Source organism: Camellia sinensis, chromosome 7, assembly GCF_055761805.1.
Source record: "Camellia sinensis isolate YWXY chromosome 7, ASM5576180v1, whole genome shotgun sequence".
NCBI classification, from domain to species: Eukaryota; Viridiplantae; Streptophyta; class Magnoliopsida; order Ericales; family Theaceae; genus Camellia; species Camellia sinensis.
The window spans coordinates 29,087,436-29,111,860 of NC_138967.1; the positions used below are offsets into that span (position 1 = coordinate 29,087,436).

Sequence of the window (24,425 nt, forward strand, 5' to 3'; positions counted from 1 at the left end):
TAGTAAATCCGATAGTGTCTCACAAGGGAAGGTTCAAAGCCAAAAGCTACCTATTCTTTGCAGAATATTTCCAATTTTTGTACTCTCTGTAATTATATCATGTTGTTGCATTTTCTCTCTGTCAATTTCATTCATGTGGGGGATTGTTGGAAAATTTATGAAGAGGTAGTTGTGAATTGAAATAGACTCTATTTTGAATGAAAGGGTGTAACCTTTCATGGTGTCTTTTTGTTTTAAAGGAAGGGTCAAACCTCCATTTGAATGAAATGGTGCAAACCTTTCATGATGTCTCTTTATTTTAAAAGAAGGGTTATGTCCCTTCTTCATGCCTTTTCTATTCAAATTGAATAGGTGCCAACAAAACCTATATAAAGGCAGCCCCATTCCAATTTTGATTGATCCCGAAATTCAGTCTGCGTTCTTTATATTGCTGTCTAACTTTTATTTAGTGCATTTTCCTTCATTCTAGTTTTAAGAAAAATAACAAAGAGAGAATAGAACACAGGTTCTAGTTAGCCGAACAAATTGTTTGGAGTGCTACTACAATTTGTGAAGATCATTGTATCCTGGGAGATAGACGCCACTCAACTGTAAGCACCGTAGCGGGGCGAATCTGTCTTAAGGATAGAGTGTCACACACTCGACTTGGTCTTAATTTTAATTCGGTTCGATAAATAAATCCGGTATGTTATTTATTTATTTTGTTTGAATTTATTTTCAAGTTATTTTATTTTACACAGAAGATTTTGACAACACCAAAGATGTCGGCGCCATCGCTTTTTCAATTGACAATCGTCAAATCGTTTCGACCTGCAAAGATCGATTAGTCAAGCTGTGGAACACATTGGGAGTACATGATTCACTCATCATTGTTTCAGTACATTGATGCCCTCACCCATACAGTAGCTGAGGTCCACCGGGAGTGACGACGGAGGATGCCGATTTGGCGATTCTCTCTCTCTCTCTCCTTAGAGAAGCAGCGTCGTCGTTGCCCTTCTCTCTCTGCCAATCGCCGAACTTCACCAGTAAGCCCTTCTGTCAAATCCTCCGGCGACTTAATGGAAATCCGCACCGGATTGTCGACCTCAACGTCGCTCAGAACAGCGTCGTTGTCCTCCTCACCGACGCTCGCCATGATTTCTTATACTCATGTATGTGTATATATATATATATATATATATATATATATGCAAAGGAAGTTGCTATAATGGATTGATCAAACAGAGGTCTGATGGAGGATTTCTTCTCCAAACAAGTCACGATCTCCATAACCACCACCAATCGTCCTTGCAATGTCAAATAAGACTACTGCAAAATCACTCTTTGAAAATCGAAACTATACAATACAATACATTTATTCAATAATTATTTTAAGTTGTCGTGTTTTTTGGACCAAGTCTAATCTGTTTAATTGTTTTTTTATAATCTTGTAGGTTTTGTTTAGGTTCACAAAATCAATGATTGTGCTTGGACCCTTCTAAATCTCTGAGCTTTCCTATTCAGTTGTTGTTTTGGTTTGAAAAACAACGTGGCAAAATGCCATAAAAAAAATCGTTGCTTTATGAGGATTCAATAATTTTCAATATCAAAGGTTGTGTTGAACAGATTAGAATCTGAGACTCCGATGGCTGAGTTGTAGAGGGTAGACCAATTAAACAGATCAGATAAAAAAAAAAATGAAAGTGTGAAGAAATTTGTACAGATAGAATGAGAGGGCGAAATGCTGAAATTTGAAAAGATAGAACCAATCTGAATAGATCAAAAAACACGTACATATAAAAATTTGGAATGAAAAACATATTAAAAAAAATTTGATGAAAATTTGTACAGAGAATAAAAAATTATAAATATTTCAACAGATAATGGAAAAAATTGAATATGAAAAGAAAAAATTGACAACAGGTAGGTTAAAAAAAAATTAAAATTAAACAGATAAAAAAATATTTGAACAAATAATTAAAAAAAAATTAAATAGATAGTGAGAAAAATTAAACACATAGATAATAGGTAAAATTGGAAGTAAAATATCCTCCAAAAATAACAAAAGGACTTATCACCAAACTATTTTACAAATGGTGGACTTGTCATCAACAAAAAATATTTAGTGGACCTAACGGCTCAAGTACTCTCTAAATTGGATTTATCACTACTTTTTTCTAAAAAAATTTAGGGTTTAAATAAAAAAAATTAAAAATTTATTTTGTTATAAGGGTCAAATTTTGAGTTTTTTTTTTTAATTTTTAATTCTTATTTTATAATTTTTAAAATTTATTAAAAATTAAAGGGTAAATTACATTGACACCTCCTGAGATTTATGTTTATTACAGTTCTCCCCCTCACTTTTTAGAAATTAAATCCCCCTCTCTGAGGTTTAAAGTTTCATTACAGATTCCTCCCTCTAGCAATTTAATTTTTTTAAATACCAATTTTTCTCTCATTGGGTAAATTACATTGACACCCCTCACATTTTAAAAATTACAATCCCCTCCCCAAGGTTTAAAGTAGTATTACCAATTACCCCCTCGGTTAGTATTAGTTGAAAAAAAAAAATTGGAAAAAAAATTAATTGAAAAAAAATTTTGTTAGTCAAATTTTAAAATTTTTGTTCAAAAACCAATGCAAGACAAAAATTACACTGACACCCTTGAGGTTTATGTTTATTACACTCGAAAAGATAAAAATTATATAAAAATGATAATTATTTTTTATTTTTTATTTCTTAACCAAATTAATTTTTAATTTTTAAATTTTTTTTCTAAAAATCAAACAACACATAGCCTAAGAATCTTTTGATAAGTTATTTCTTACGTTGGTAAGTTATTTAATTATTTGTTAATTTTATGACATTTTTACCATCTGAGACCTGTCTGGTAACCATTTCGTTTTCAGTTTTCAATTTATATTTACAAAAATTTTAAAAACTATCATAAAAACTTATTTGATAATTTTTTTTGTTTTATAAACGGTTATCTCAGTTTGTAAATTTGAGGAATGAATTTAAGTTGGTTTTTAAACAGAAATTTAAAATTTTGATTAATAATTTTTTTTCCAAATAAATTTTTTTTCAGTTAATTTTTTTTTCAAATAATTTTTTTTTCAATTATTTTTTTTTAACTAATACTAACCGATGGGGCAATTGATAATGCTACTCTAAACCTTGGGGAGGCGATTGTAATTTCTAAAATGTGAGGGGTGTCAATGTAATTTACCCAGTGAGGGCAAAATTGGTATTTAAAAAAATAAATTGTTGAAGGGATCAATCTGTAATGAAACTTTAAACCTTAGGGAAGGAGATATAATTTTCAAAATGTGAGGAGGGAACTATAATAAACATAAATCTCAAGGGGTGTCAATGTAATTTACCCAAAATTAAAAAATTCTATTTATCAAAAAAAAAAAGGTCAAATTTTGAGTTTTTTTTTTTGGTAATTTTTTTTTATTCCAATTTTTTTTTCACACATGCCTAACACGGACTCACCATACCCAGCCCGACCCGACCCCCCATCACCAGGACCACCACCAGATCGCCACTGATTTCTCCAGCGCCTTCTAATTTGTATAAATCCAAACCAAACCCAGTGGGAATGTGGGTACGGCTTTAACGGTGATCGTGGTTTGGAAGATGGATGATGAGGGATGTGTTGCCGAATGTGTGAAAGAGATGGTTGGTGATGGGATTGATTTGGATCTGTGTTGGCTCTGATTAAAATCAGTACTCGTATTGCCAAATGCAAATATTTGGATGTTGCTCTCAAGTTGTTCGACGAAATTCCCCAGAAAGATACTATTACATGGACCTCGATTATTGCTAGGTATTTAACTTATGACAACTTAGATAGTCCTTGGGAGTTTCTGAAATCGTGAGAAGTTGTGGATTTATTGATCTTGGGTTGTGGGTCGGGAGTATGTTTACTCATTGTCAAGACAGGCTATGTGGGAAATGTTTACTCATTGGTGGGGGTTTGTGGGGTGTGGGGCTAGCAATGGTGATCGTGGGGTGGACATGGCAAGTGTGGTGGGGCGTGGTGGATGGTGGTTTGGTAGGGAAGGAAGGGAAAGATCAATGATGTTAGGGATCAAAAACTCAGACTGAAAATGATCAAGAAAAATTGTGTTGAATTTGAACCGCACGCAATTTTTTTTGATCCGAGTTCTTGGCCCTTGACATTATTGAAAGAAATATAGATGTTGTAGTGGGTATTAAGGGTACTTTTTTGTCTACACAATGAAAAGAAAAAGTGTATGAGAAATTAAATATATTAGTTTGACGACTTTAACAAAATCTGTTAGGTCAATTAACAAAAGGGGCAAAGTGCAATTCATAAATAAACTAGTAGGGAGGTTAATTTCATTTCATAAAAATATTAGGAGAGATCTTTGTAATTGTCATAAACCCTAATCAAATGTCAATGTACCTTACCTCTTCGTTATTAATACCGACAATATCAACTTTAGAGTACAAGAATTAGCTCAAATCAACGTACCATCCAATCAATTTGCTTGTATGTTGTAGGTTATTCATGATAGTAGAAAGCATGGAATAATCAACAATCAACAGGACTAGATGCCTCTTCTTGTCTATGTATCTCGAGAAAAAAGACCATCTCACCCTCATTGTTTCAAGGCTGGAGCCCTCAATGCTCTCGTACGTACCACATTTCTAATCCCTCTATCTTTTGTTTCTGAAATTGACAATCATAGCATTACCATTGTTATTGCAGCTTCGAGTTTCTGGGATAATGAGCAATGACCCCTATGTGCTAGTATTGGATTGTGATATGTATTGCAATGACCCAACTTCAGCTCGACAAGCAATGTGCTTCCATCTTGATCCTGAGATCTCTTGCTCTCTTGCTTTTGTTCAATATCCTCAAATGTTCTACAATGTTAGCAAGAATAATATCTATGATAACCAATCAAGATCAACTTATAAGGCACATAGGCTTAAACCAATTTCTATTTGTTGCACTTCAACCACAACATTAAATACATTGGATACGAGATTTTAAGGTTTAGCCTTTACCTATGACTATTTTGGTTAATACATAAATATTCCAATTTTAGATAAAGTGGCAAGGCATGGATGGGCTAAGAGGCCCTTTGATCACAGGCACAGGCTATTCTTTGAAGAGAAAGGCATTATATGGGACTCCAAATCAAGAAGGTTTCATATTAGTGTTCAGAAGTATTATTCTATATGTTAAAGTTAACATAACATATGACTTACATTTAATTATTCTCCTTATTTTTAACCTTTTTTTTGGGGGTCTATAGGTGCTTTTCTTCATGAGCCAAAAAAAACATTTGGTTTGTCTAGCAAATTCATTGCTTCATTAAAGGATATAAATGACCAAGACATCGACGGAAAGGAATTTACACTAGATGTTATTGTAGAAGAGGCCATGATTTTGGCCGGCTGCACCTTTGAGAAAGGCACAAAATGGGGAAACGAGGCAAGTACTAAATCTCATTACAGTGCTTTATATATTTTCTCAATGGCTAATACACTATTCTTCGTTTGTGTTTTTGGAAACATTAGTGCTCAATTGAATAAACCATTTAAAATTCTTGTTTTTGCTTGGGTAACAGATAGGCTACGCTTATGATAGCTTGTTGGAGAGTACATTCACAGGGTATCTTTTGCATTGTAAAGGATGGAGGTCTGTCTATCTTTACCGAAAAAGGCCATGTTTCTTGGGTTGCACCACTGTTGATATGAAGGATGCCATGATTCAAATTATGAAATGGTGCTCTGGATTGTTTCAAGTTGCTTTCTCAAGGTTTAGCCCTCTCACCTATGGTGTGTCAAGGACGTCAATTCTTCAGAGCATGTTCTATGGAAGCATCACATTTGCACCCCTTCACTAAATTTCTTTTTTGATTTATGGAACCATTCCTCAGTTGTGCTTTTTCAGTGGCATTCCCTTGTACCCCAAGGTAAATTCTCTTCACATTCTTGACTTATTATTTTCTTATTTACACCTACTATACTAAAATGATGACTTCACCGTCACATCGTATTATAACTTAGTAGGGAAGGTCAGTTATTGTCACTGTTGCTGCACTAATTTCCATCATGATATAGAGTGAAATTCCTCGTCTAAAACATAACTAATAGCCCATTTATGGTATTGGGTGATTTAAAGAGAAATCAAAAGAAAAGGGAGTCTCTCCTTCCAAATCATCTATTTGGATTTCTTAGTTAGAGAGAAATGGAGAGAATTATTTTTTATTAAATTTTGAATCTTCCGTTTTCTTTCCTTTATAAAGTTTTCTTTCGTTTTCTTTATCTTCCCCAAACAAGAGAGGTTAACTCAATATTTTCTCTTAATTCCTCTCCTAAATTTTCCCAACAATGTAAAAATTTCTGTATTTTTCTCTCCTACTTTGTCTTTTCTTTTCTTTTTTTCTCTCCTAGTTTCCCAAGCAAATTTTAAAGTCTACAATACGTCTTGTTTAGAAGTTAAAGTGGGATGTGATACTTCTTTTTGCATTGAGCTTTGGAATCAGTTAGTAATCATTCCATACCCTTCGGGTTTAATTCACATGTGTCTATGCCAAATTTTTAGCTCTCATCTCAATTGTTGATTTTAGGTTTCAAACCCATGGTTTGCGGTGTTTGCAACTGTTTATGTATCGTCGCTTTGCCAACATTTATACGAGGTCCTCTATACTGTATTACCAATGGCTCATTACGGACATGGTGGAATGAACAGAGAATATGGATAATAAGGTGTGTGACATCGTACTTACTCGGATGCCTAGATTTCTTATTGAAGTGGTTAGGTATCATGAAAGTGAATTTCAGGTTGACAAACAAAGCCATTGACCAACAAAAGCTCCAAAAATACGAGAAGGGTAAATTCGACTTCCAAGGTGCAGAGATGTTCATGGTTCCCTTGGGAATATTATCCATGTTGAACATAGCATGCTTCATTGGTGGAATGAAAAGGGTGTATTTTGAGGGAAATTTGGAGTTGTTTGGTCAAGTTTTTATTTCCTCCTTGACTCTAGTTCTTAGCTATCCCAAACTTGAAGATTTGGTAACAAGAAAGCCAAGTAAAAGTTTGGTGGTCTTGGCATTAGCCACTTTGTTTAGGGTACAATAATAAGTAGTTGTTAACTTTTTTTTTATATTAGCAAAAGAAAAACTTTTTATTGATGAATCATAAGCTTACAAATACAACAACAATACATCAATAAAAAGCATCATAACAGAACATAACCATTTCAACTAGGTTGGTACCAAAATGAACACACAATCATATGCTAGCACATTGCCAAGCTTGGTGAGGCACCAAACAAAAGGCAAGGAGCAATGGAAATAAAAAACAGAAACTAAAAAGCCAACACAAAGATACACCCAATAGCTCAACCAAGTCCACCCTTGGAGTGCTCCAGTAGTTTCAGCCCAGCAAACAGATAACACACCAACACCCCTGCAGCAGTAAAAATCACTAGCACACACCTGCAGCAGTAAAAATCACTAGCACACACCTGCAGCAGATAAAGCTCTAACCTCCCACACTGCTCACATTTGGATGGCCCTAAGCATCTCCTAACTTGCTGCAGATTGAACACAACATCATTAACTGAGTAACAGTCCCCAATGCCTTTGGACCTCATCCAGATAGCCACTCTCACTTTTATACAGTCACAGAGATCAACAAAATTGGGTTGGACATTATTAAAAATGCATTCATTCCTATATTCATAAGAAGTAGTTAACTTCTTATGTAAACTACATTTCTGAATTCCAGTAGGGTTGTTGTACTTGATTGAAAGCAAATGTAATATGAAATTCTTTAACAACCATATTCTAAATTTTGAGTCATTTTTAAAGAATTTGTTTTGAACGGCTTCCAAATTCTCATTTGAATCTTAATTTTGAGAATTCAAAGGGCCACATGGAAAGCCCCTCTAGCATTAAAATATAAATAAATTGCTGAGAAAGTATGATGTGTGGGTGAAATTCATCTTACGGGAGATGTGAATCATACTTAAAAAAGTTAGATTACATTTTTTACCTTCAAAATACGAGTGCCATCTTGGTTAAATTATGTTAACTTGATCCCTAGTGTATAAAAGTATTTCAATTTCATTACTAATATTTAAATGGGCAAATTACATAAATAGTTTCTATAGTTTGGGATTTGTGTCACTTTGATCCATGACTTTTCAATTGTGATATATTTGACCATGAATTTTGAATCTTGTTCTAAATAAGGACAATTGAAGATACCATTGTTCAATTTCAAGGGCAAAATCGTCAATTTAATAAAATATAAATTAATTTGATAAAAATAAATCTCAAAAAAGTATTTTTAATTTTTTAAAAATTATTTTTATCCACATGATAAAATTACGTAAAATTGATAAAAATTAATAAAAATTAAATGATTAATTTTTTTAAATTAATTTTACATGATCATCATCCAAATACATAATAAAAATTAATTTGGTAAAAAAAATAAATAAATGTCTAAAAAATTTATCAATTTTACATAATTTTATTTTTAGTAGGTAGAAATAATTTTTAAAAATTCAAAAATATTTGTTTGACATTTATTTTTGTCAAATTAGTTTATATTTTATCAAATTGACGATTTTACCCTTGAAAAATCTAATGATATCTTCAATTGTCCTTATTTGGAACAATATTCAAAATTCAGGATCAAATGTGTCACAGTTGAAAAGTCAGGGAGTAAAGTGACACTAGCCCCAAACTATATGGACTATTCGTGTAATTCACCCTATTTAAATTGTGTCAATGTGGTTGGGAGACTAAATTTTTTTTTTTTGATCGGAAGAAATATGTCAAAGAAGCCAAACGGTATTTAAATTGTGTCAATGTGGCTGGGAGACCAAATTTTTTTTTGATTGGAAGAAATATGTCAAAGAAGCCAAACGGCACTTGCAGGAGTCCAAACAATCCAAGACTTACACCATACAAAGTGAAAATAAAACGAGAAACACTCGGGAAGAAGAAATATGAAAATATTGAAACACCTTTTTTGCATTGAGAAATAAAATTGACACAATTTGAACATTGAAGACTAAATTAATACAATTTAAACATTAAGAATTAAAATCATACAAAGCTTATATCATACAAAACTTATACTTCAGAGATTAAAAATGTAAGTAACCTTATTAAATTAAATTTAAACCTAACAATGTGCCTACAGTATTTTTGTTTTTTGTATTTTAATTTTGTGTATAGGGATGGCAACATGTCGGCTGTAGGGCAAGATTGTACGTAGTCCCAGGCCCTGTCCCATATCATATCTGAAAACTTGGTTGGGGACAGGAATGAGCCAGGAGTGGAATAGAAGCGAGTTTTAATTGTATAACTTAAAAAATAGGGCAAATTACATATATCCCTCGAGATTTAGCAAAATTATAGATATTTTTTGAGATTTGAGAAATTACAGATACCTCTCTGAAGGCACTATTTGTATAACAAATTAGGGGGCAAATTGTTATGAAAATATAAATTTCAAGGGGTAATTTGTTATGAAAATATAAACCTCAATGGAGTATCTGTAATTTCCGAAACCTCATGGAGGTATTTGTAATTTAGTTAAACCTTGAAGGAAGTATATGTAATTTGCCCTAAAAAATATAAATACTAATAAAAATTAGGATAAATTTCAAATATATTTTTTGAAGTTTATTTAAAATATGGAATGTCCCTTGTGGTTCTAAGAATTACAAATATCCCCTAGTTAGAATTTTTTTTATTTAACAGCATTAATGGAAAAAATAAAATTCACAATTACTTTCCTATACAATAATAAATTAATCAAAATTATTAATTGAAATATATTTATGAGATGATTAAAAATTGATAATTGATTTCATATTTTTAATAAAAAGGACATTTATTATGTGATTAAAAATTTAAAGGGTAATTACAAATACACTCCCTGAGGTTTGTTTAAAAAATGAATTGCCCCCTGTGGTTTGAAAAATTACAAATACATCCCTGTTAGAATTTTTTATTTAACGAAATTAATTGAAAAAATAAAATTTTTAACTGTTCATCTATACAATAATAAAATTATCTGAATTATTAATTGAAATAAAATTTTAACATTATTAAAAACGGTTAATTAACTTGATGATTTATTAATAAAAGGATGTATTTGTTATGAAATTAGAAACCTTAGGGTTATAATGTAATTTCTAAAATACAGGGGTAATTTGTAATTTAAGTAAATTTCAAGAGGTGTGTTTGTAATTTACCCAAGATAGAATGTAATTTCTAAAATTATGGGAGGCAATTTGTATTTTAAACAAATCTTAAGAGTGTATTTGTTCTTTATTCTCAAAATTATACATAACATAATATACAGCAATGATTCATCCCACTAAAAACATCACCACTAATAGCACTAATGCATTAAAAAAGTAAAAAAAAAAAAAAAAAAAATACAACTCCAAGACCAAAACATCACATCATTAATGGCGGGACCCACTGCCACCTAATTAGTGGGAGCACTAATTAGTGCTCCCAAGCATTTTTCCATAACATATTAAGCCTCTGTTTGGAAAGTGGGTTGACTTTTTGACTTTTTTTATTATTTTAGCCTGGGCTAAAAAGCTTGATTTGTGAAGAACTTTTTGACTTTTTTGACTTTTTTTTGTGAGAGAAGAGTATAATAATTATAAGTTGGATGTGATGTTTTGTTTGTTGTGGCTAAAATAGCCTATTTTGTCTTTTGTGGCTATTTTAGCCACAAACTAACTTGCCAAACAATACCAATGTAAGATCATAAATAAATTACTAAAGATGAATAAATATAGCATTTTGGGTTTTAGTTTTGTTATATTGAAAAAATTAAATAATATATATATATATATATTTAATAAAGGGGAAATTACAATTAAGTGGACCTCTCAAAAAATAATTACGAAATTATGAGAAAGTTTATAATTTAAATTATTAATATTTATAAAAATTTTCACTAAATTGTGTTTCATCAATCCCAAAATATTAATCCCTTATTCTATTTTTTGTTATCCCAAAATATTAATCCCTTTTTAAAAAATAGAACTAAAATAATATGAATTTTTTTATTTTATCATTCTTTTAAATTCATTAATTATGACAATTGATATTTTGAAAAAAAGTCAAAGAATAATTTTAAAAAGTTAATATTTTTGAAATTAATTGTACTTAAGAAAAGGTTAAATTTTTCAAAAAAGACTATTATTTTGAAACAAAGTATTTTTTTTTAATAATAAATATCACTTATTTAATATTTCTCCTTTGATAAATATAAACAACACAAGAGCTAATTAAAAAAAGAATATGAAAACAAAAATTTATTTCCAACTTAGACCATCTCCAATTGTTACTCAAATCTTTAATTTAATGAAAAATGAGTTCGACTGCTGCTCTAACGATTGCATTGCATCAAATTGAGAATTTCATTTTTCTTTCATCAAACTAAGGACAAATATGCCTTTTATCAAATCACTGTTCATTATTGTTGTCAGATGTCCTCCTAGATATCCTCCTAGATAACCACCTCAAAGCAAAAATTTGTGAAAAATTGCACTGGCTAGTTGACCAGCCGGTAGACCACCTCAGGGCAAAAAAAAAAAAGAAAAATTTACACTAACTGGTCAACTAGTCAGACATCCTCCTGGTCAACTGGTGTTCTGATAAGGTTTCAAAATTTTCTGTTAGAGCACTTGATATAAATGAAGCTTGTACTCAAATTTTTACTTAAATTTGATGAAAAAATTGATGCACTATTGCAGATGCTCTTACTTTTTCATCTAAGCTGAAAAAATCCATCGGCGTAGGCGGGGATGCGTAGGTGGATACGTCACCTCTTTAATGTGTCAGCTAGGAAAAATTATCCAATGCTCTTATAGTGTTACGTGTTCATGTTCTAATATTAATCATCATATATAAAATTATAGATTTACCTTTTCCATCAATTACAACATTTTAGAACATTACGTGGCCATACATCGGAAACATCCAATAAACACTCATCAACTAGGCTTTGACAAGTACACGTCATTGATGAGGGAAGCCTATACTATATGCATTCTATCATAAATTGACAAAATTTTATCACGTGAATCATAAAATTCATAATCTTGTCACAAATTAACGTAACAAAATATCTAAAATTTTATAATTTATATTACAAAAATTTATGATTAACTTATGATATTTTTTATTACGTTAATTTGTGATGAGAACATATTTTATAATTAATTTTATAATAAAATTATAACAATTTGGGTACACATGCACACCATAGGCTTTTCCATTGGGGAACTTTAAAAATGGGATAATATTTGTCGAGTGGTTAGTTAGGCTATGTTTGGCATGGTTGTTTTTGGTTATTTTAGTCACAAAAAGATAAAATAGACTAAAAAGTAAATAAGATAAAATGTCACATTTAAATTATAATCATTTCATTTTTTCTCTCATAAAAGTCAAAAAAATCAAAAAATCTATTCCAAACGCGTCTTTTTAGCCCTACACTAAAATAGTCAAAGAGCCAAAAAGTTAACAAGCTAACCCACATCCCAAACGAAGGCTTAATAGAACAAAACCAAGCCAAAAAGTTAGGCCTCTTTTCGTAACTAGGTTAAAAGTTAATTTACTGGCTTTTTAGTTTTTTAGGTCATATCATCTCTTTACTTTTATATATTTTTTTTTAAAAAAATCAATTTTTTTTTTTTTTAAAAAAAAGTTAGCTTTTAATCTACTTCCCAAAATAGGCCACTTGGTATGTTTTGAGGAATAACAAATCAGTGTATATTTTGGGGAAAAAAAATTTAATTAATGATAAAATTTTATGATTTTTAATTAGGGTAAATTATAGATACTTCCCTTGAGATTTGACTAAAATACAAATCACCCCCTGCAGTTTTGGAAATTACATTCCACCCATGAGATTTCTAATTTCATAACAAATAGCACATTTTATTAATAAATCATGCAATCAATTAACAGTTTTTAATAATATTACAAATAAAAATTCAATTAATAAATTAAATAATTTTATTATTTATAGAAGATCAATTATTTTTTTCATTTTTTTAATTAATTCTATTAAATAAAACACAAGAAATTAAGACGATCAGAAAATTATAAATTATTCAATTTGTTGCATTTGTCATTAAAAATGAATAATAAATATGTTTTTAAAAATAAATCTTTTATTTTTTTAAATACAAAAAAAATAAATGAAATAAATTACAAATATCAAATTTACTTAGGTTGCGCTTTGTAGAGTTTTGTAATTATGATTTAAGAGTATGAGTTGTATTTTGAGTTTGTGAGGTTTGGAATTGTGATTTGAGTGTGGAAAATCTGTTTGATAAAGAGTTTTAAAAATAGTTTTAAAAAGAATTTTGAATTGAGTGGGGAATTGTTGATGTGACATTTGATATTCGATACCAAAATTTACAATTCATAACCAAACATACAACTCAAAATTATTTTAAAGCACATAATTTTTTTTTAAAAATTCAGAAAATATTTTTTTCGAATATATAAAAATTAACATATCAATTGCAAAAAAAAATCACTATTTCGATCAATCGGCCGGTTGACCAGCCGAACGACCAATCAGGCAAAATTTGTAAAAAAAAATTCCAAAACTCATGCCTGGTACAAACTTCTCTACAGAATTTTAAAAACATTATATTCAAAATATGATATAAAATCACATTTTGAAAACATAATCAAACAGAATTTTAATTTTTTTATTTAAATGATACGTACAAATGCTTCGATAAAATAAATAGTTAAAATTATTAAATATTGCGCTATAATCTAAATCATGGAGTGGAAGGGATTGTGGTCCTTCTAATTTTGTCTCCTTGTTCCACTTCTCTGTCCAACCCAATTGCTCTGTCCATCTTTTCTGTTTTTGAGTTATAAAGCAAATCTGGACCAACCTTAAATGTTGAATCAAATCCCTTGAAAATTCTCCTCCACTTCCTATTTGTTAGGTTATTGCGTTCACTTTTAAGTTTAATTTTGATAATTTAAATTATTTATATTTTAAAATTTATTAAATATATCATACTTGTAAAAAATTAAGTTGATCGGATATCAAAAAATATGTATTTGAAAAATTATTTATTAAATTTTTAAAAAAAGTAATTTTTAGTTCAATGATCCGAACACATACTTTTTAATATCCGATCAACTTAATTTTTTACAAGTATAACATACTCAACAAATTTTAAAATATAAACAATTCGGATTATCGAAATTAAGGGGTTGTTTGGAATGTCCTAAATAAGTGTACTTTTTGACTTTTTAGACTAAAAAGTTGAGAAAAAGAATATGATTGTTTGGATTAATTTTTTGACTTTTTATGAAAAAATATATATTAAAAAATTATATAAATTAATATGTAGAGAAAAATTAAAATTAAAAATTGTGCAGTCATACTTTTTGAATTGTAATAAATAATAATAATTTTTTAATCACACGCCAAACTTGACCTAAATCTAAAAGTCAGCCCAATAACTTAGCAACTAAGGCCTCCTTTGGGAACAGGTTAATTTAGTAACTTTTTGACTATTTGGCTAAAAAGATAGGTAAAAAAAACTTGTATGTTTGGGATGATTTTTTGACTAATTACGAAAAGTTGTGCAAAAAATAGAGAGAAAAGAAAATCTTTGACTTTTTAGTATGAATTGTTAATTTTTTAATTAATTTAATAATTTTTTGACTAATTAACTAACAACAATGATAGAGACCACTAATTTTGGAGCTCTAAAAGACCACTAATGACATGACACTCAATAAAAAAAGAAAAAAAATACAACACCAAGGCCAAAATATCAAATCATTCCTGGTGGGACCCACTGCCACATCATTAGTGATAGCACTAATTAGTACTCTCACTCATTTTCCAATTAACTAAAAAGATAAGTTCCCAAACGATACCTAAGAAGTTAAGTAAGAAATTTGAAAAGAGGATCCTGACTCTTAAATGTTTAGTTTTAGGTTAGCAATCGTCAGCAAATCTGGACCAACCTTAAATGTTTAGCTTTAGGTTAGCAATTGTACAATCCTGAAATTTATGTGGCCATGGATCTTTATAAGACTTTCTCCCATGAATAATGCTTGGGATCTTGTTTTGGGGTCACCTCCTCACCCTCTTTTGTCACGTTGCAGGTGGTGATTGGAGGAGCAGGAAAAAAAAAAAAAGAAAAGAAAATATAACCAATGAGAGAGAGAGGTGGTCAAAGGGGGTGGGGGAAAAGGGGGAATGAATCATTGTTGTTCTCCCATTCCAATTTCAAATTTTCTTAGCAGCTGTGCCTTATACCCCAATGGGGGTCGCACCCCCAGTGAGTTGGCGCGCCCCCACTGGCTGCCAACTAAAAAAAAAAACAAAAAAAAAACAAAAAAAAAAAATTTTTCGCCCAATTATGGGCCTCCACCTCACTGGGGGTCGACCCCCAGTGGGGGTATAAATCATTTTTCTTTTCTTAGCCTCCGTTTGGGAAGTGGGTTGACTTTTTAGCTTTTGAATTTTTTGGTTATTTTAGTTTGGGCTATTTTAGTCTGATTTGGGAAAGACTTTTTGACTTTTTTTTGTGAGAGAGGATTAGAATGATTATGGGTTGAATTTGATGTTTTATTTTTTGTGACTAAAATAACCTATTTTGTTTTTTGTGACTATTTTAGCCAAAAAAACCTGGCTTTTTTCTTCTCAAACGGAGCCTTATTAGTTGAAAATTAATAACTAATTTTTTTTAATCAATAAAAAAGTAATTTTAAATGTAAAAAATATTACATTAAATTAAGCAATTGAAATTCAATAAAAATTTAGGGTGAGTTTGGCACACAACTCAAAAGTCATATTTTTTTTTGAACTTTTTTTTTTAGTGATTTTTTTTTTAAAATTATGTCTACTTTTTTTTTTTTTTTTGGTCAAGTCTTCATAATAGTAGAGAACTAAACACCAAAAGATATCAAACTCAAGGTAATTGAATCCGCAATCTCACACAACAACAACAAGATTATTAAAAACAAATGTTAAAAACATTGATGGTGTTTGGGAAGTGAGTTTTTATGTAGATTTTAGTAGATGTAGGTTTTTATGAGATAAAAAATTTTTGGTGTTTGGGAAGATAGTTGGGTTTTTATGTGGTTGGATGTGATGTTTGTGAGAGAAAAAGTGAAATGATTATGGGGTTGGATGTGATATTTTGTTTGGATGTGTTTTTTTTGGTTTTGCAAAACTTTTGTCTTTTAGTGGAAAAAATGAGAAAAAAATTTGGGAACTTTTCTGTCCTCAATCATCAAAATTTTCAACTCATGTAGGTATTTAATAAATTTTAAACAGAATTTGAACTAAATATTCTCTCTAATACAAAATTTTAAAATAAAAAAAATATAAACAGGCCATATCTGCACCAAATATTCTAATAAATTTATTTATTTTACTATTTAATTTTGTATGAAGGTTATTGTTAAAATATCCAATGAACAGTGAGCGATTCTTGATTAATGTTAGTAAATGTATACAAAAATATATTAAATTTTTGTTTTTTAAAAATATATAAAATATTTATTATAATAATAATTATTATTAAATCAGTTGCCAAAATGTGAAAATTACGTGCTTTTACTCCGAAAACTTGTTGAATATGAGAAGTTAAAATATCCAATGAAAGCAAGTGATTGTTAATTAATGTTAGTAAATCTATAAAAACAAATAAATTTTTGTTTTCTAAAAATATATAAAATATTTCTTCTTATTATTATTTTTATATTATCAAATCACTATCGTTGCCAAAGTGTCAAAATCACATTTCTCCGAAAACTCATTGAATATGAGAAGTTATTTGATGGTTCCCGAGTATAGTTACGAGGTGTTCAAGATATATTATGCCTCTGTTTGAGAAGTGGATTGGCTTTTTAACTTTTTAATTTTTTTGACTATTTTAGTTTGGGCTTAAAAACTTGATTTGGGAAGGACTTTTTGGTTTTTTGGTTTTTTTGAATTTTTTTGTGAGAGAAGAATGCAATGATTATGGGTTGGATGTGATGTTTTATTTGTTATGACTAAAATAGCCTATTTTATTTTTTGTGGCTAAAATAGCCAAAAAAACTCAAACCATAGCTTCCCAAACGAAGCCTATGATTGATAAAAGGAGTAAAGCTCTCGACTTTGTTTGGGACATGGCAAAACAACAAGACATGGTACACCTTGCAATTGCAGAGTCAGAAATTCAAGATAGAAAGGCACATATTTATTTTAAAATTTGTTTTTCCCATAACAAATAATAACAAGATATTATTAATATTAAGCATTTTTCTAATACAATATTACAATTGTCATTGTCATGAGACTGAGATCATAGATTATAAATTCACAATCAAAAATCCAACTAAATTTATAATTAACAAGCTCAAACTTATCAACTCAACAAAAAAGAAATAACCAACCAAAAAAAATCCCATAATGAGAAAAAAAAAATGATCAATTGATTATTGCCCTTGATTTCTCAATTAAAAAGTATATAAGAATGGTCAAAATAATATAACAGTGAGTGAAGGTTAAAATAAAAATAATAATAAAAAAAATTATAAGCAGGCCATATTTGCACCAAATATTCTAATAAATTTATTTATTTTATTATTTAATTTTTTGTGAAGGTTATTATTAAAATATCCAATGAACAGTGAGTGATTGTTAATTAATGTTAGTAAATGTACACAAAAATATATTAATTTTTTGTTTTTTAAAAATATATAAAATATTTATTATTATTATTAAATATCGTTGTCAAAATGTCCAAATCGCGTGCTTTTACTCCGAAAACTTGTTGAATATGAGAAGTTAAAATATCCAATAATGTTAGTAAGGTTTTATTTGTCAATTATATATTTTAGTCAAAAAATTAAAAATTATTATAAGTTATTATATTATTTTATATATATTTTTGTATATATATATATATATTATAAAAAGTCAAAAAATTAATAAAATAATCTATTCTCAAATGAGGCCTAAATATATAAAAAAAATAAAATTTTGTTTTTTAAAAATATATAAAATATTTCTTATTATTAGTATTTTTATATTATTAAATCATGTCGTTGCCAAAATGTCACGTTTCTCCGAAAGCTTATGAGAAGTCATTTGATGGTTCCGGAGTAGCCACGTAATAGTTCAAGATATATTTATTGTGTTTGATTTTAATTTTTTATATTTTTTTTTTTGTTTTTAGTAAATATTTTTAAAATTTTGAGTAATTTTTTTATAACTTTTTTAGATAAACATTACTTAAATATATTTAAAAAGTAAAATATTTTAAAAAATCAATAAATACATAAGAATACAGAAAATATATTGAATTTTCATGTTTTATTTATTTATTTATTTATATTTTTGGTATTTAGTAAATTTTTTAATAAAAGAACAAAGCTCACAACTTTGTGCAGGGCATGGCGAAACAAAAGGACATTGTGCACCTTGGTAATGGCGGAGCTAGAAATTCAAGGTAGAAAGGTACTTATTTATTTTAAAATTTGTTCTTCCCATAATAAATAATAACAAGATATTATTAATATTAAGCATTTTTTCTAATACAATATTACAATTGTCACAAGACTTAGATCATAGATTATAAATTCACAATCAACAATCCAATTGAATTTATAATTAACAAGTTCAATCGTATCAACTCAATAAAAAAGAAATAACCAACCAAAAAATCTCATAATGAGAAAAAAAAAAAGATCAATTGATTATTCCCCATGATTTCTCAATTAAAAAGTGTATAGGAATGACTAAAATAATATAAGAGGATATTTTTTTAATTTTAAAATGTAAAAGCATTTCATATCATTTAAGAAAGGGTATTATTATAATTTTAAGATAAATAACACATAATATTTAAAATAAATTATACTAACCTCTATTAAGATTTTAAAATATATATATATATATATATATATATATATATATATATATATATATATATATATATATAATAACATATGTAGTTAGACACATTTTGTTGGGTTGTTTCATTGGTAATATGACACATTTTGAATAAAAAAAAAAAAAAAAAAATTGGTAACATGACACATAGGTCATGTTTGTTTAGCGGAGTAGGAACCGGGTTGGATTAGTGCGGGTGTGGGTCACACTTCTATCTTGTTTGGTGATGATTTACGAAGGGAGATTAACAGTGTGAGGGGCATAGTAATCTCCCTAAGGGGAATTAGCTTAGCTGAATTTTGGGTATGATTAAAAAATTAATGAGTGGATTGATTATATTTTATATAAAAACATCATTTTTTTAATTTTATTCTTTTATCAAGTGCACCTGTTTATTTTAATATTTATTTTAGTTTTTTTTTAATATAGAAATAAATTTTTTATTTATTTTATATAAAAATAATTTAACAATTCTATTACTAATCATCTCCCACATTATTATCAAAATAAATACATTTTTATTTAATTCCTTCACTAACAATTCCCATATTAATAATTTTTTCCCTAATTATTCTCTTACTAACAATCTCATCTAATCTAATCTGGTAGACAAATATGTTCATACTCTTCTATAAAAAGAAAAAAATTATTCTTGAGAATCTATTGGATTGGCCAACAAAGATGTAACGATAGAATTGGGATCCTCCCCTTGAGCCCCTCCTTCATTCTCTCCTTGCAGGGGCCTTCGGGTCCACTTTGAGGCACAGTTTTGATAATCCGAACCGTTCATATTTTTAGATTTATTCAGTATATCATACCTGTAAAAAATCAAGTTGATCGAATATCATAAAGTATGTGTTCGGAAAACTGTTTATTAAAAAATAGTTTGTAGTCTCAATTTTCTGAACGCATACTTTCTGATATCCGATCAACTTAATTTTTTACAGGTATAATATACTGAATAAATCTAAAAATATGAACGATTCGGATTATCAAAACTGGGCCTCAAAGTGGACCCGAAGGCCCCTGTAAGGAGGGAATGAAGGAGGGGGCTCAAGGAGGGGATCTGGACTCGTAACGATAGCAGTGTATCTTTGTGGCGGTGTGGGGTTAAGAACAATAAAATTATGAGAGGTGTGGGAAAATATTAAGAAATGGTATGTATCTCACCATTATAATTGTTTCATTGTAACAGTGTATTTTATTTTATTTCTTTGTGATCATTCTATTTAGGAGTGTTTGCGGTTCGATTTTAGATAGTTTGTGAATCGGTTTGAACCCACCGATATGTATGTAATTTAGGAAAAATTCAACCGGTAACTGCCCGCAGCACAGGTTGCAATTTGTGCCGATAAGATTCGCGAATGTGCGGGCAGTTTACGGATTAGATTTTTTTCAATTTTCAGGCTTCATTTGGCAAGTGACTTTTTTAGCCAAAAAGTCAAAAAATCATTAAAAAAATTAAAAAGTTAATAATCTATACAAAAAAGTCAAATATTCTATTTTCTCTCTACTTTTTACACACCTTTTCTCAAAAAATCAAAAAGTCATCCCAAACATACTAATTTTTTTACATCATATTTTAGTTAAAAATTCAAAAAATTACTAAAAAAGTCTGTTCCCAAACAAGGCCAGATTCAATTTCAATTTCTAGATTCAATATAATATAAGATTGATTTCAACTTCAAAAGTAATTAACAGATTCAACTTCAATAGTAATTAATCGAATATCAATAGCCTCACGATCAAATCGCCTTTTCTTCTGAAAAAATAAACAGTCAATTTTGAAAATGATATATGCCATTTATTTTTCGGAGAAAAATCTAATTCAATTGTATAATTAGTAATATTCGATTAATTTAATTTTTTAATATAGATATTTACTCAACAAGTTTTATAAATTAACGGTTCAGATCATGAAAGTGGGTTATGAGTGGGGCCAGCGTGGACAAATTGTGGCATTCCACTTTTGTGAATTGCAGAGCAATTATTTCTTAATTTTTCTACACTTTTTTTCAAGGCACTCTGGTGTGGAACTCTCACACACAGAGTGTGAACCCCACACCATGTAGGAGAATGTATAAAGTAATATGTTAAAAAAGAAAAAAAAAAGTACCTATATATTGTTTTCTTTTCTAAAATATATGTTGCTGTAAAGAAGAAATCCAAAAATAACTTGAAAACAAATTTTCTCCATTTTCTTAGAAACAAAAAAATAAAAATAAAAAGGACACTAAACTTGTCAGCCAAGAAAAATACAACACTTTTTTTTTTAACTAAGAAAAATACAACACTTGCCTACCACAGAATAAAATAGAAGAGAAAATGAACTTCTCTATTATACAGGGGTATTTTGAGAATTTGATTAAAAGTCATCTTTTAACTTTTAACCTATTTTAGGTCATATCATCTCTCATATTTTTTATATATTAAAAAAAAAAGAAATTCAAAAAAATTAAAAAATTAATTTTTAATCATCTTCTCAAAATAGCCTATAATTGGAATAAAAAATTTCATAATATGTAAATTGGATAAGTTTCACCCGTTTCTCACTTTAGCCCTTTAAGTTTTATTTTTTCCACTTTGGCACTTCATGTTTGAAATCCTCTCTAGTTTACTCCTAGACTAACTTCCATCCAAAAAATTAACAGAATTTGCCATGTCAACAACACATCAACTCCATGTCAATTTCAAAATTTAAGTTTCTTTTCCCATTTTGGACCCTTAAGTTTAGGATGTTTCCCATATTAACCCTTTAACTATATGATCTTTATTAAATTACACCAACGTCTGGAGAGAATTTTTCCCGCCAAAACTAAGGGCCATCTTATTTATATAAGGTCAAATTATGTATTTTTAAAAAAAAAATTCTAATAATTTTAAAATATTTAAATGCACAAAATTTAAATATTTGTGAATAAAATTTTAAAAAATTCACTAAAGATGCAAAAAATTTAAAAAAAAAATAGAATTTAATAACTGGAATGGAAGATCAAAACTAATCATATCCATATCTCTAGCGTGTCATGCAAATCATAAACACAATAAATTATGCCACTGTTTGTCTAAAAAAAAAAGCTACCCAATTCCAAACAAAGTACTAAGCCTTAAAATATATCCCAATCTAAAAGAGCTAAGTAAAGAAAACAAACAAATCATGGCTGATTGGATCTAGGGTCCCCACTGGCATTGCCCATTGACAATATACATTCTTCCAATAATAGGAGGTCTTAAGGGTGGCATGGGTTGTGTAGTCCTCATTGGTAACCCTGTTGCAGGTGCTCTAAATTGTGTATGAGATGGACCCCCAAACGATGTAGGAGCAAGATCTCTAACTAATGTTGAAGCAAAGCCTCTAATTGGAGCAGGTCCTCTCAATGGAGTTGGGCCTCTAATTGTTGCAGATCCTCTTACTGATGTAGAACCTCTGACAGTTGCATGCCTTCTAACTTTAGGTGATGATGCTTGCATAAAACCTGGTGCAGTTAAATTGATGTTAGAGCTGATTGAGCTCTGTTGTGAATTGTTTGTTTGTTGCTCGCATTGTTGCTTCACATAAACCAATTGTTAAAAAATATTAGACAATGTTAGAAAATATTGAACCATGTTAGAAAATATTATACCTTGTCTCTGGTATTCCTTTTTCTACTTTCCCCTTGTACACTTGTTTCAGATTTGCATGTTCTCTTGTTGTGACCTGAGTTCCCACACTTTGTGCATTTCAATGATGTTTGGTATTTCCTCAACTTGGTAGGCTACTTGGGTTGCTTATCTGGTTCTCTTATCCTAATCTTTGTTGGCCTTCCAGGCTTTCTAGAATACTTAAGTGGCTTGATTTTTGGAAGACCTATTTTGACCCACATGTCTTGCTCATTCATTGGATATATAATGTGGTTATGTGCTCTCAAGTATGTATCCTTTCTATACCAATGATCCACAAAAGCTTATGGTTCCTTATAACAATTCCACATTACTGCCACTGTATGTGCACATAGGATCCTAGTCAGATCCCATCTCCTACATGAACAAGTTTTAGTATCCAAATCAACCACAAATTGGTCCCCAAAAATCCCTCTTACTTCAAACATTCTTTGACTAGCCAATGAAGGAATGTAGGAGTTGGATAAGTTTGTTCTTCTCTAAAATCTTACGAATTTTAGGCCCAATATCATCATTCCACTTCATAGCCAATTCTCTCTTCATTCTCATCATTTCCATCAAATAAACTCTAATTCTCTCCAACATTGTTAAAATAGGCATTCCGCTAGCATGAACTATTTTAGCATTAAAGGACTCACACAAGTTATTGCATAACATGTCACACTTAGTCAATGTCCTAACGTGTGACCTGCACCAATACATTGGTGGCTTCTTAGCCAACCACTTCAAAGCCTCTTCATCATAATCTTGAAGCTCTTCTATAAGAGCTTGAAACCTACCCATATGACTTGCCTTTGCTATATCCCACATCCTATCTTTCAGTGCGGTGTGACCAGCACCTTTGAAGTTGTTGTGCAAATGCCTAAAACAATGCCTATGTTCCACTCCTGGTAGTAACTTTGCAATTGCAACCTCTAACCCTTGTATAAAACATGAAACAAATCTCAAAATCTATTATGTCAAAGTGTGTTATGTAAACAAAACAAGTACAAAACTTACCTCCTGCTTGTATGTAATTAAGGTCCACTTTTGTTGCTCTATTATACCAACATCTTGGATCAAACTTTGAATAAACCACTTCCAGTTACTGATGCACTCCACCTCAACAATGCCATATGCAATAGGAAAAATTTGGTTATTGGCATCAATGCCAATAGCTGCGAGCCATTGGCCCCCATGTGGCCCCTTCAAGTGACACCCATCAAGTCCAATTACAGGCCTACATCCCTCCATGAATCCCCTCTTGCATGCTTCAAAACAAATATAAATTTTGTTAAACATATCGTCCTCCCCCCTTTAATTGAAGGCTTTAAGTCTACAAAGATTGTGGTGCCTGGATTACTTCTCCACTTCTTCACAATAGTCCCATATTTTACCAAATTGATCTGATACATCCCCATTGATCCTTTTAAGTGCCTTGGCTCTTGCTCTATAAACTTGACTAGAAGACACCTTACAATTATAGTCAAACTTGATTTTCTCTACACTACTACAAAAATAGTTAAAGATCACACTTTGACCAAAAAAAAAAAAAAATCTCACTTTTTATTGAAAGTGTGATAAAAAAAAAATTATATTGATATTTTAATCACACTTAATTTGATTGAGTGTGATAATATTTATTTTTTATGTCACTTTTCAATTAAGTGTGATTATATATATATTTTTAATTACACCTTCTAATTAAAGTGTGATTATATATACACTACTACTTTTTAATCACACTTTTTAAATAACTGTGATTATATATATATATATATATATATTTTAATCATACATTCTAATTAAAGTGTGATTATTTATATATTT

General features: G+C 29.6%; 1 protein-coding gene, 2 long non-coding RNA genes and 1 other non-coding gene across 4 annotated transcripts; 2 read left to right on the plus strand and 2 right to left on the minus strand.

Annotated features, from left to right (window-relative positions):
• The first annotated feature begins 3,515 nt into the window (after positions 1-3,515).
• LOC145795015 (uncharacterized) lies at positions 3,516-5,457 on the plus strand. The gene is made up of 4 exons (XR_014335110.1): positions 3,516-3,812; positions 4,514-4,645; positions 4,722-5,164; positions 5,275-5,457. It is a non-coding gene; the product is annotated as an uncharacterized LOC145795015 (long non-coding RNA).
• A 132-nt stretch (positions 5,458-5,589) lies between these two features.
• LOC114257289 (uncharacterized) lies at positions 5,590-7,130 on the plus strand. Its single transcript, XR_014335109.1, has 3 exons — positions 5,590-5,937; positions 6,595-6,733; positions 6,809-7,130. It is a non-coding gene; the product is annotated as an uncharacterized LOC114257289 (transcript).
• A 14,811-nt stretch (positions 7,131-21,941) lies between these two features.
• LOC145794622 (uncharacterized) lies at positions 21,942-22,836 on the minus strand. Its single transcript, XR_014334546.1, has 2 exons — positions 22,580-22,836; positions 21,942-22,505 (listed from the first exon to the last, which is right to left on the minus strand). It is a non-coding gene; the product is annotated as an uncharacterized LOC145794622 (long non-coding RNA).
• Positions 22,837-23,051: 215 nt separating this feature from the next.
• LOC145795697 (uncharacterized) lies at positions 23,052-23,849 on the minus strand. Its single transcript, XM_082880564.1, has 2 exons — positions 23,663-23,849; positions 23,052-23,536 (listed from the first exon to the last, which is right to left on the minus strand). Exons 1-2 carry the CDS (start codon positions 23,847-23,849, stop codon positions 23,052-23,054), a joined length of 672 nt encoding a protein of 223 aa, XP_082736690.1.
• Between the last annotated feature and the right edge of the window lie 576 nt (positions 23,850-24,425).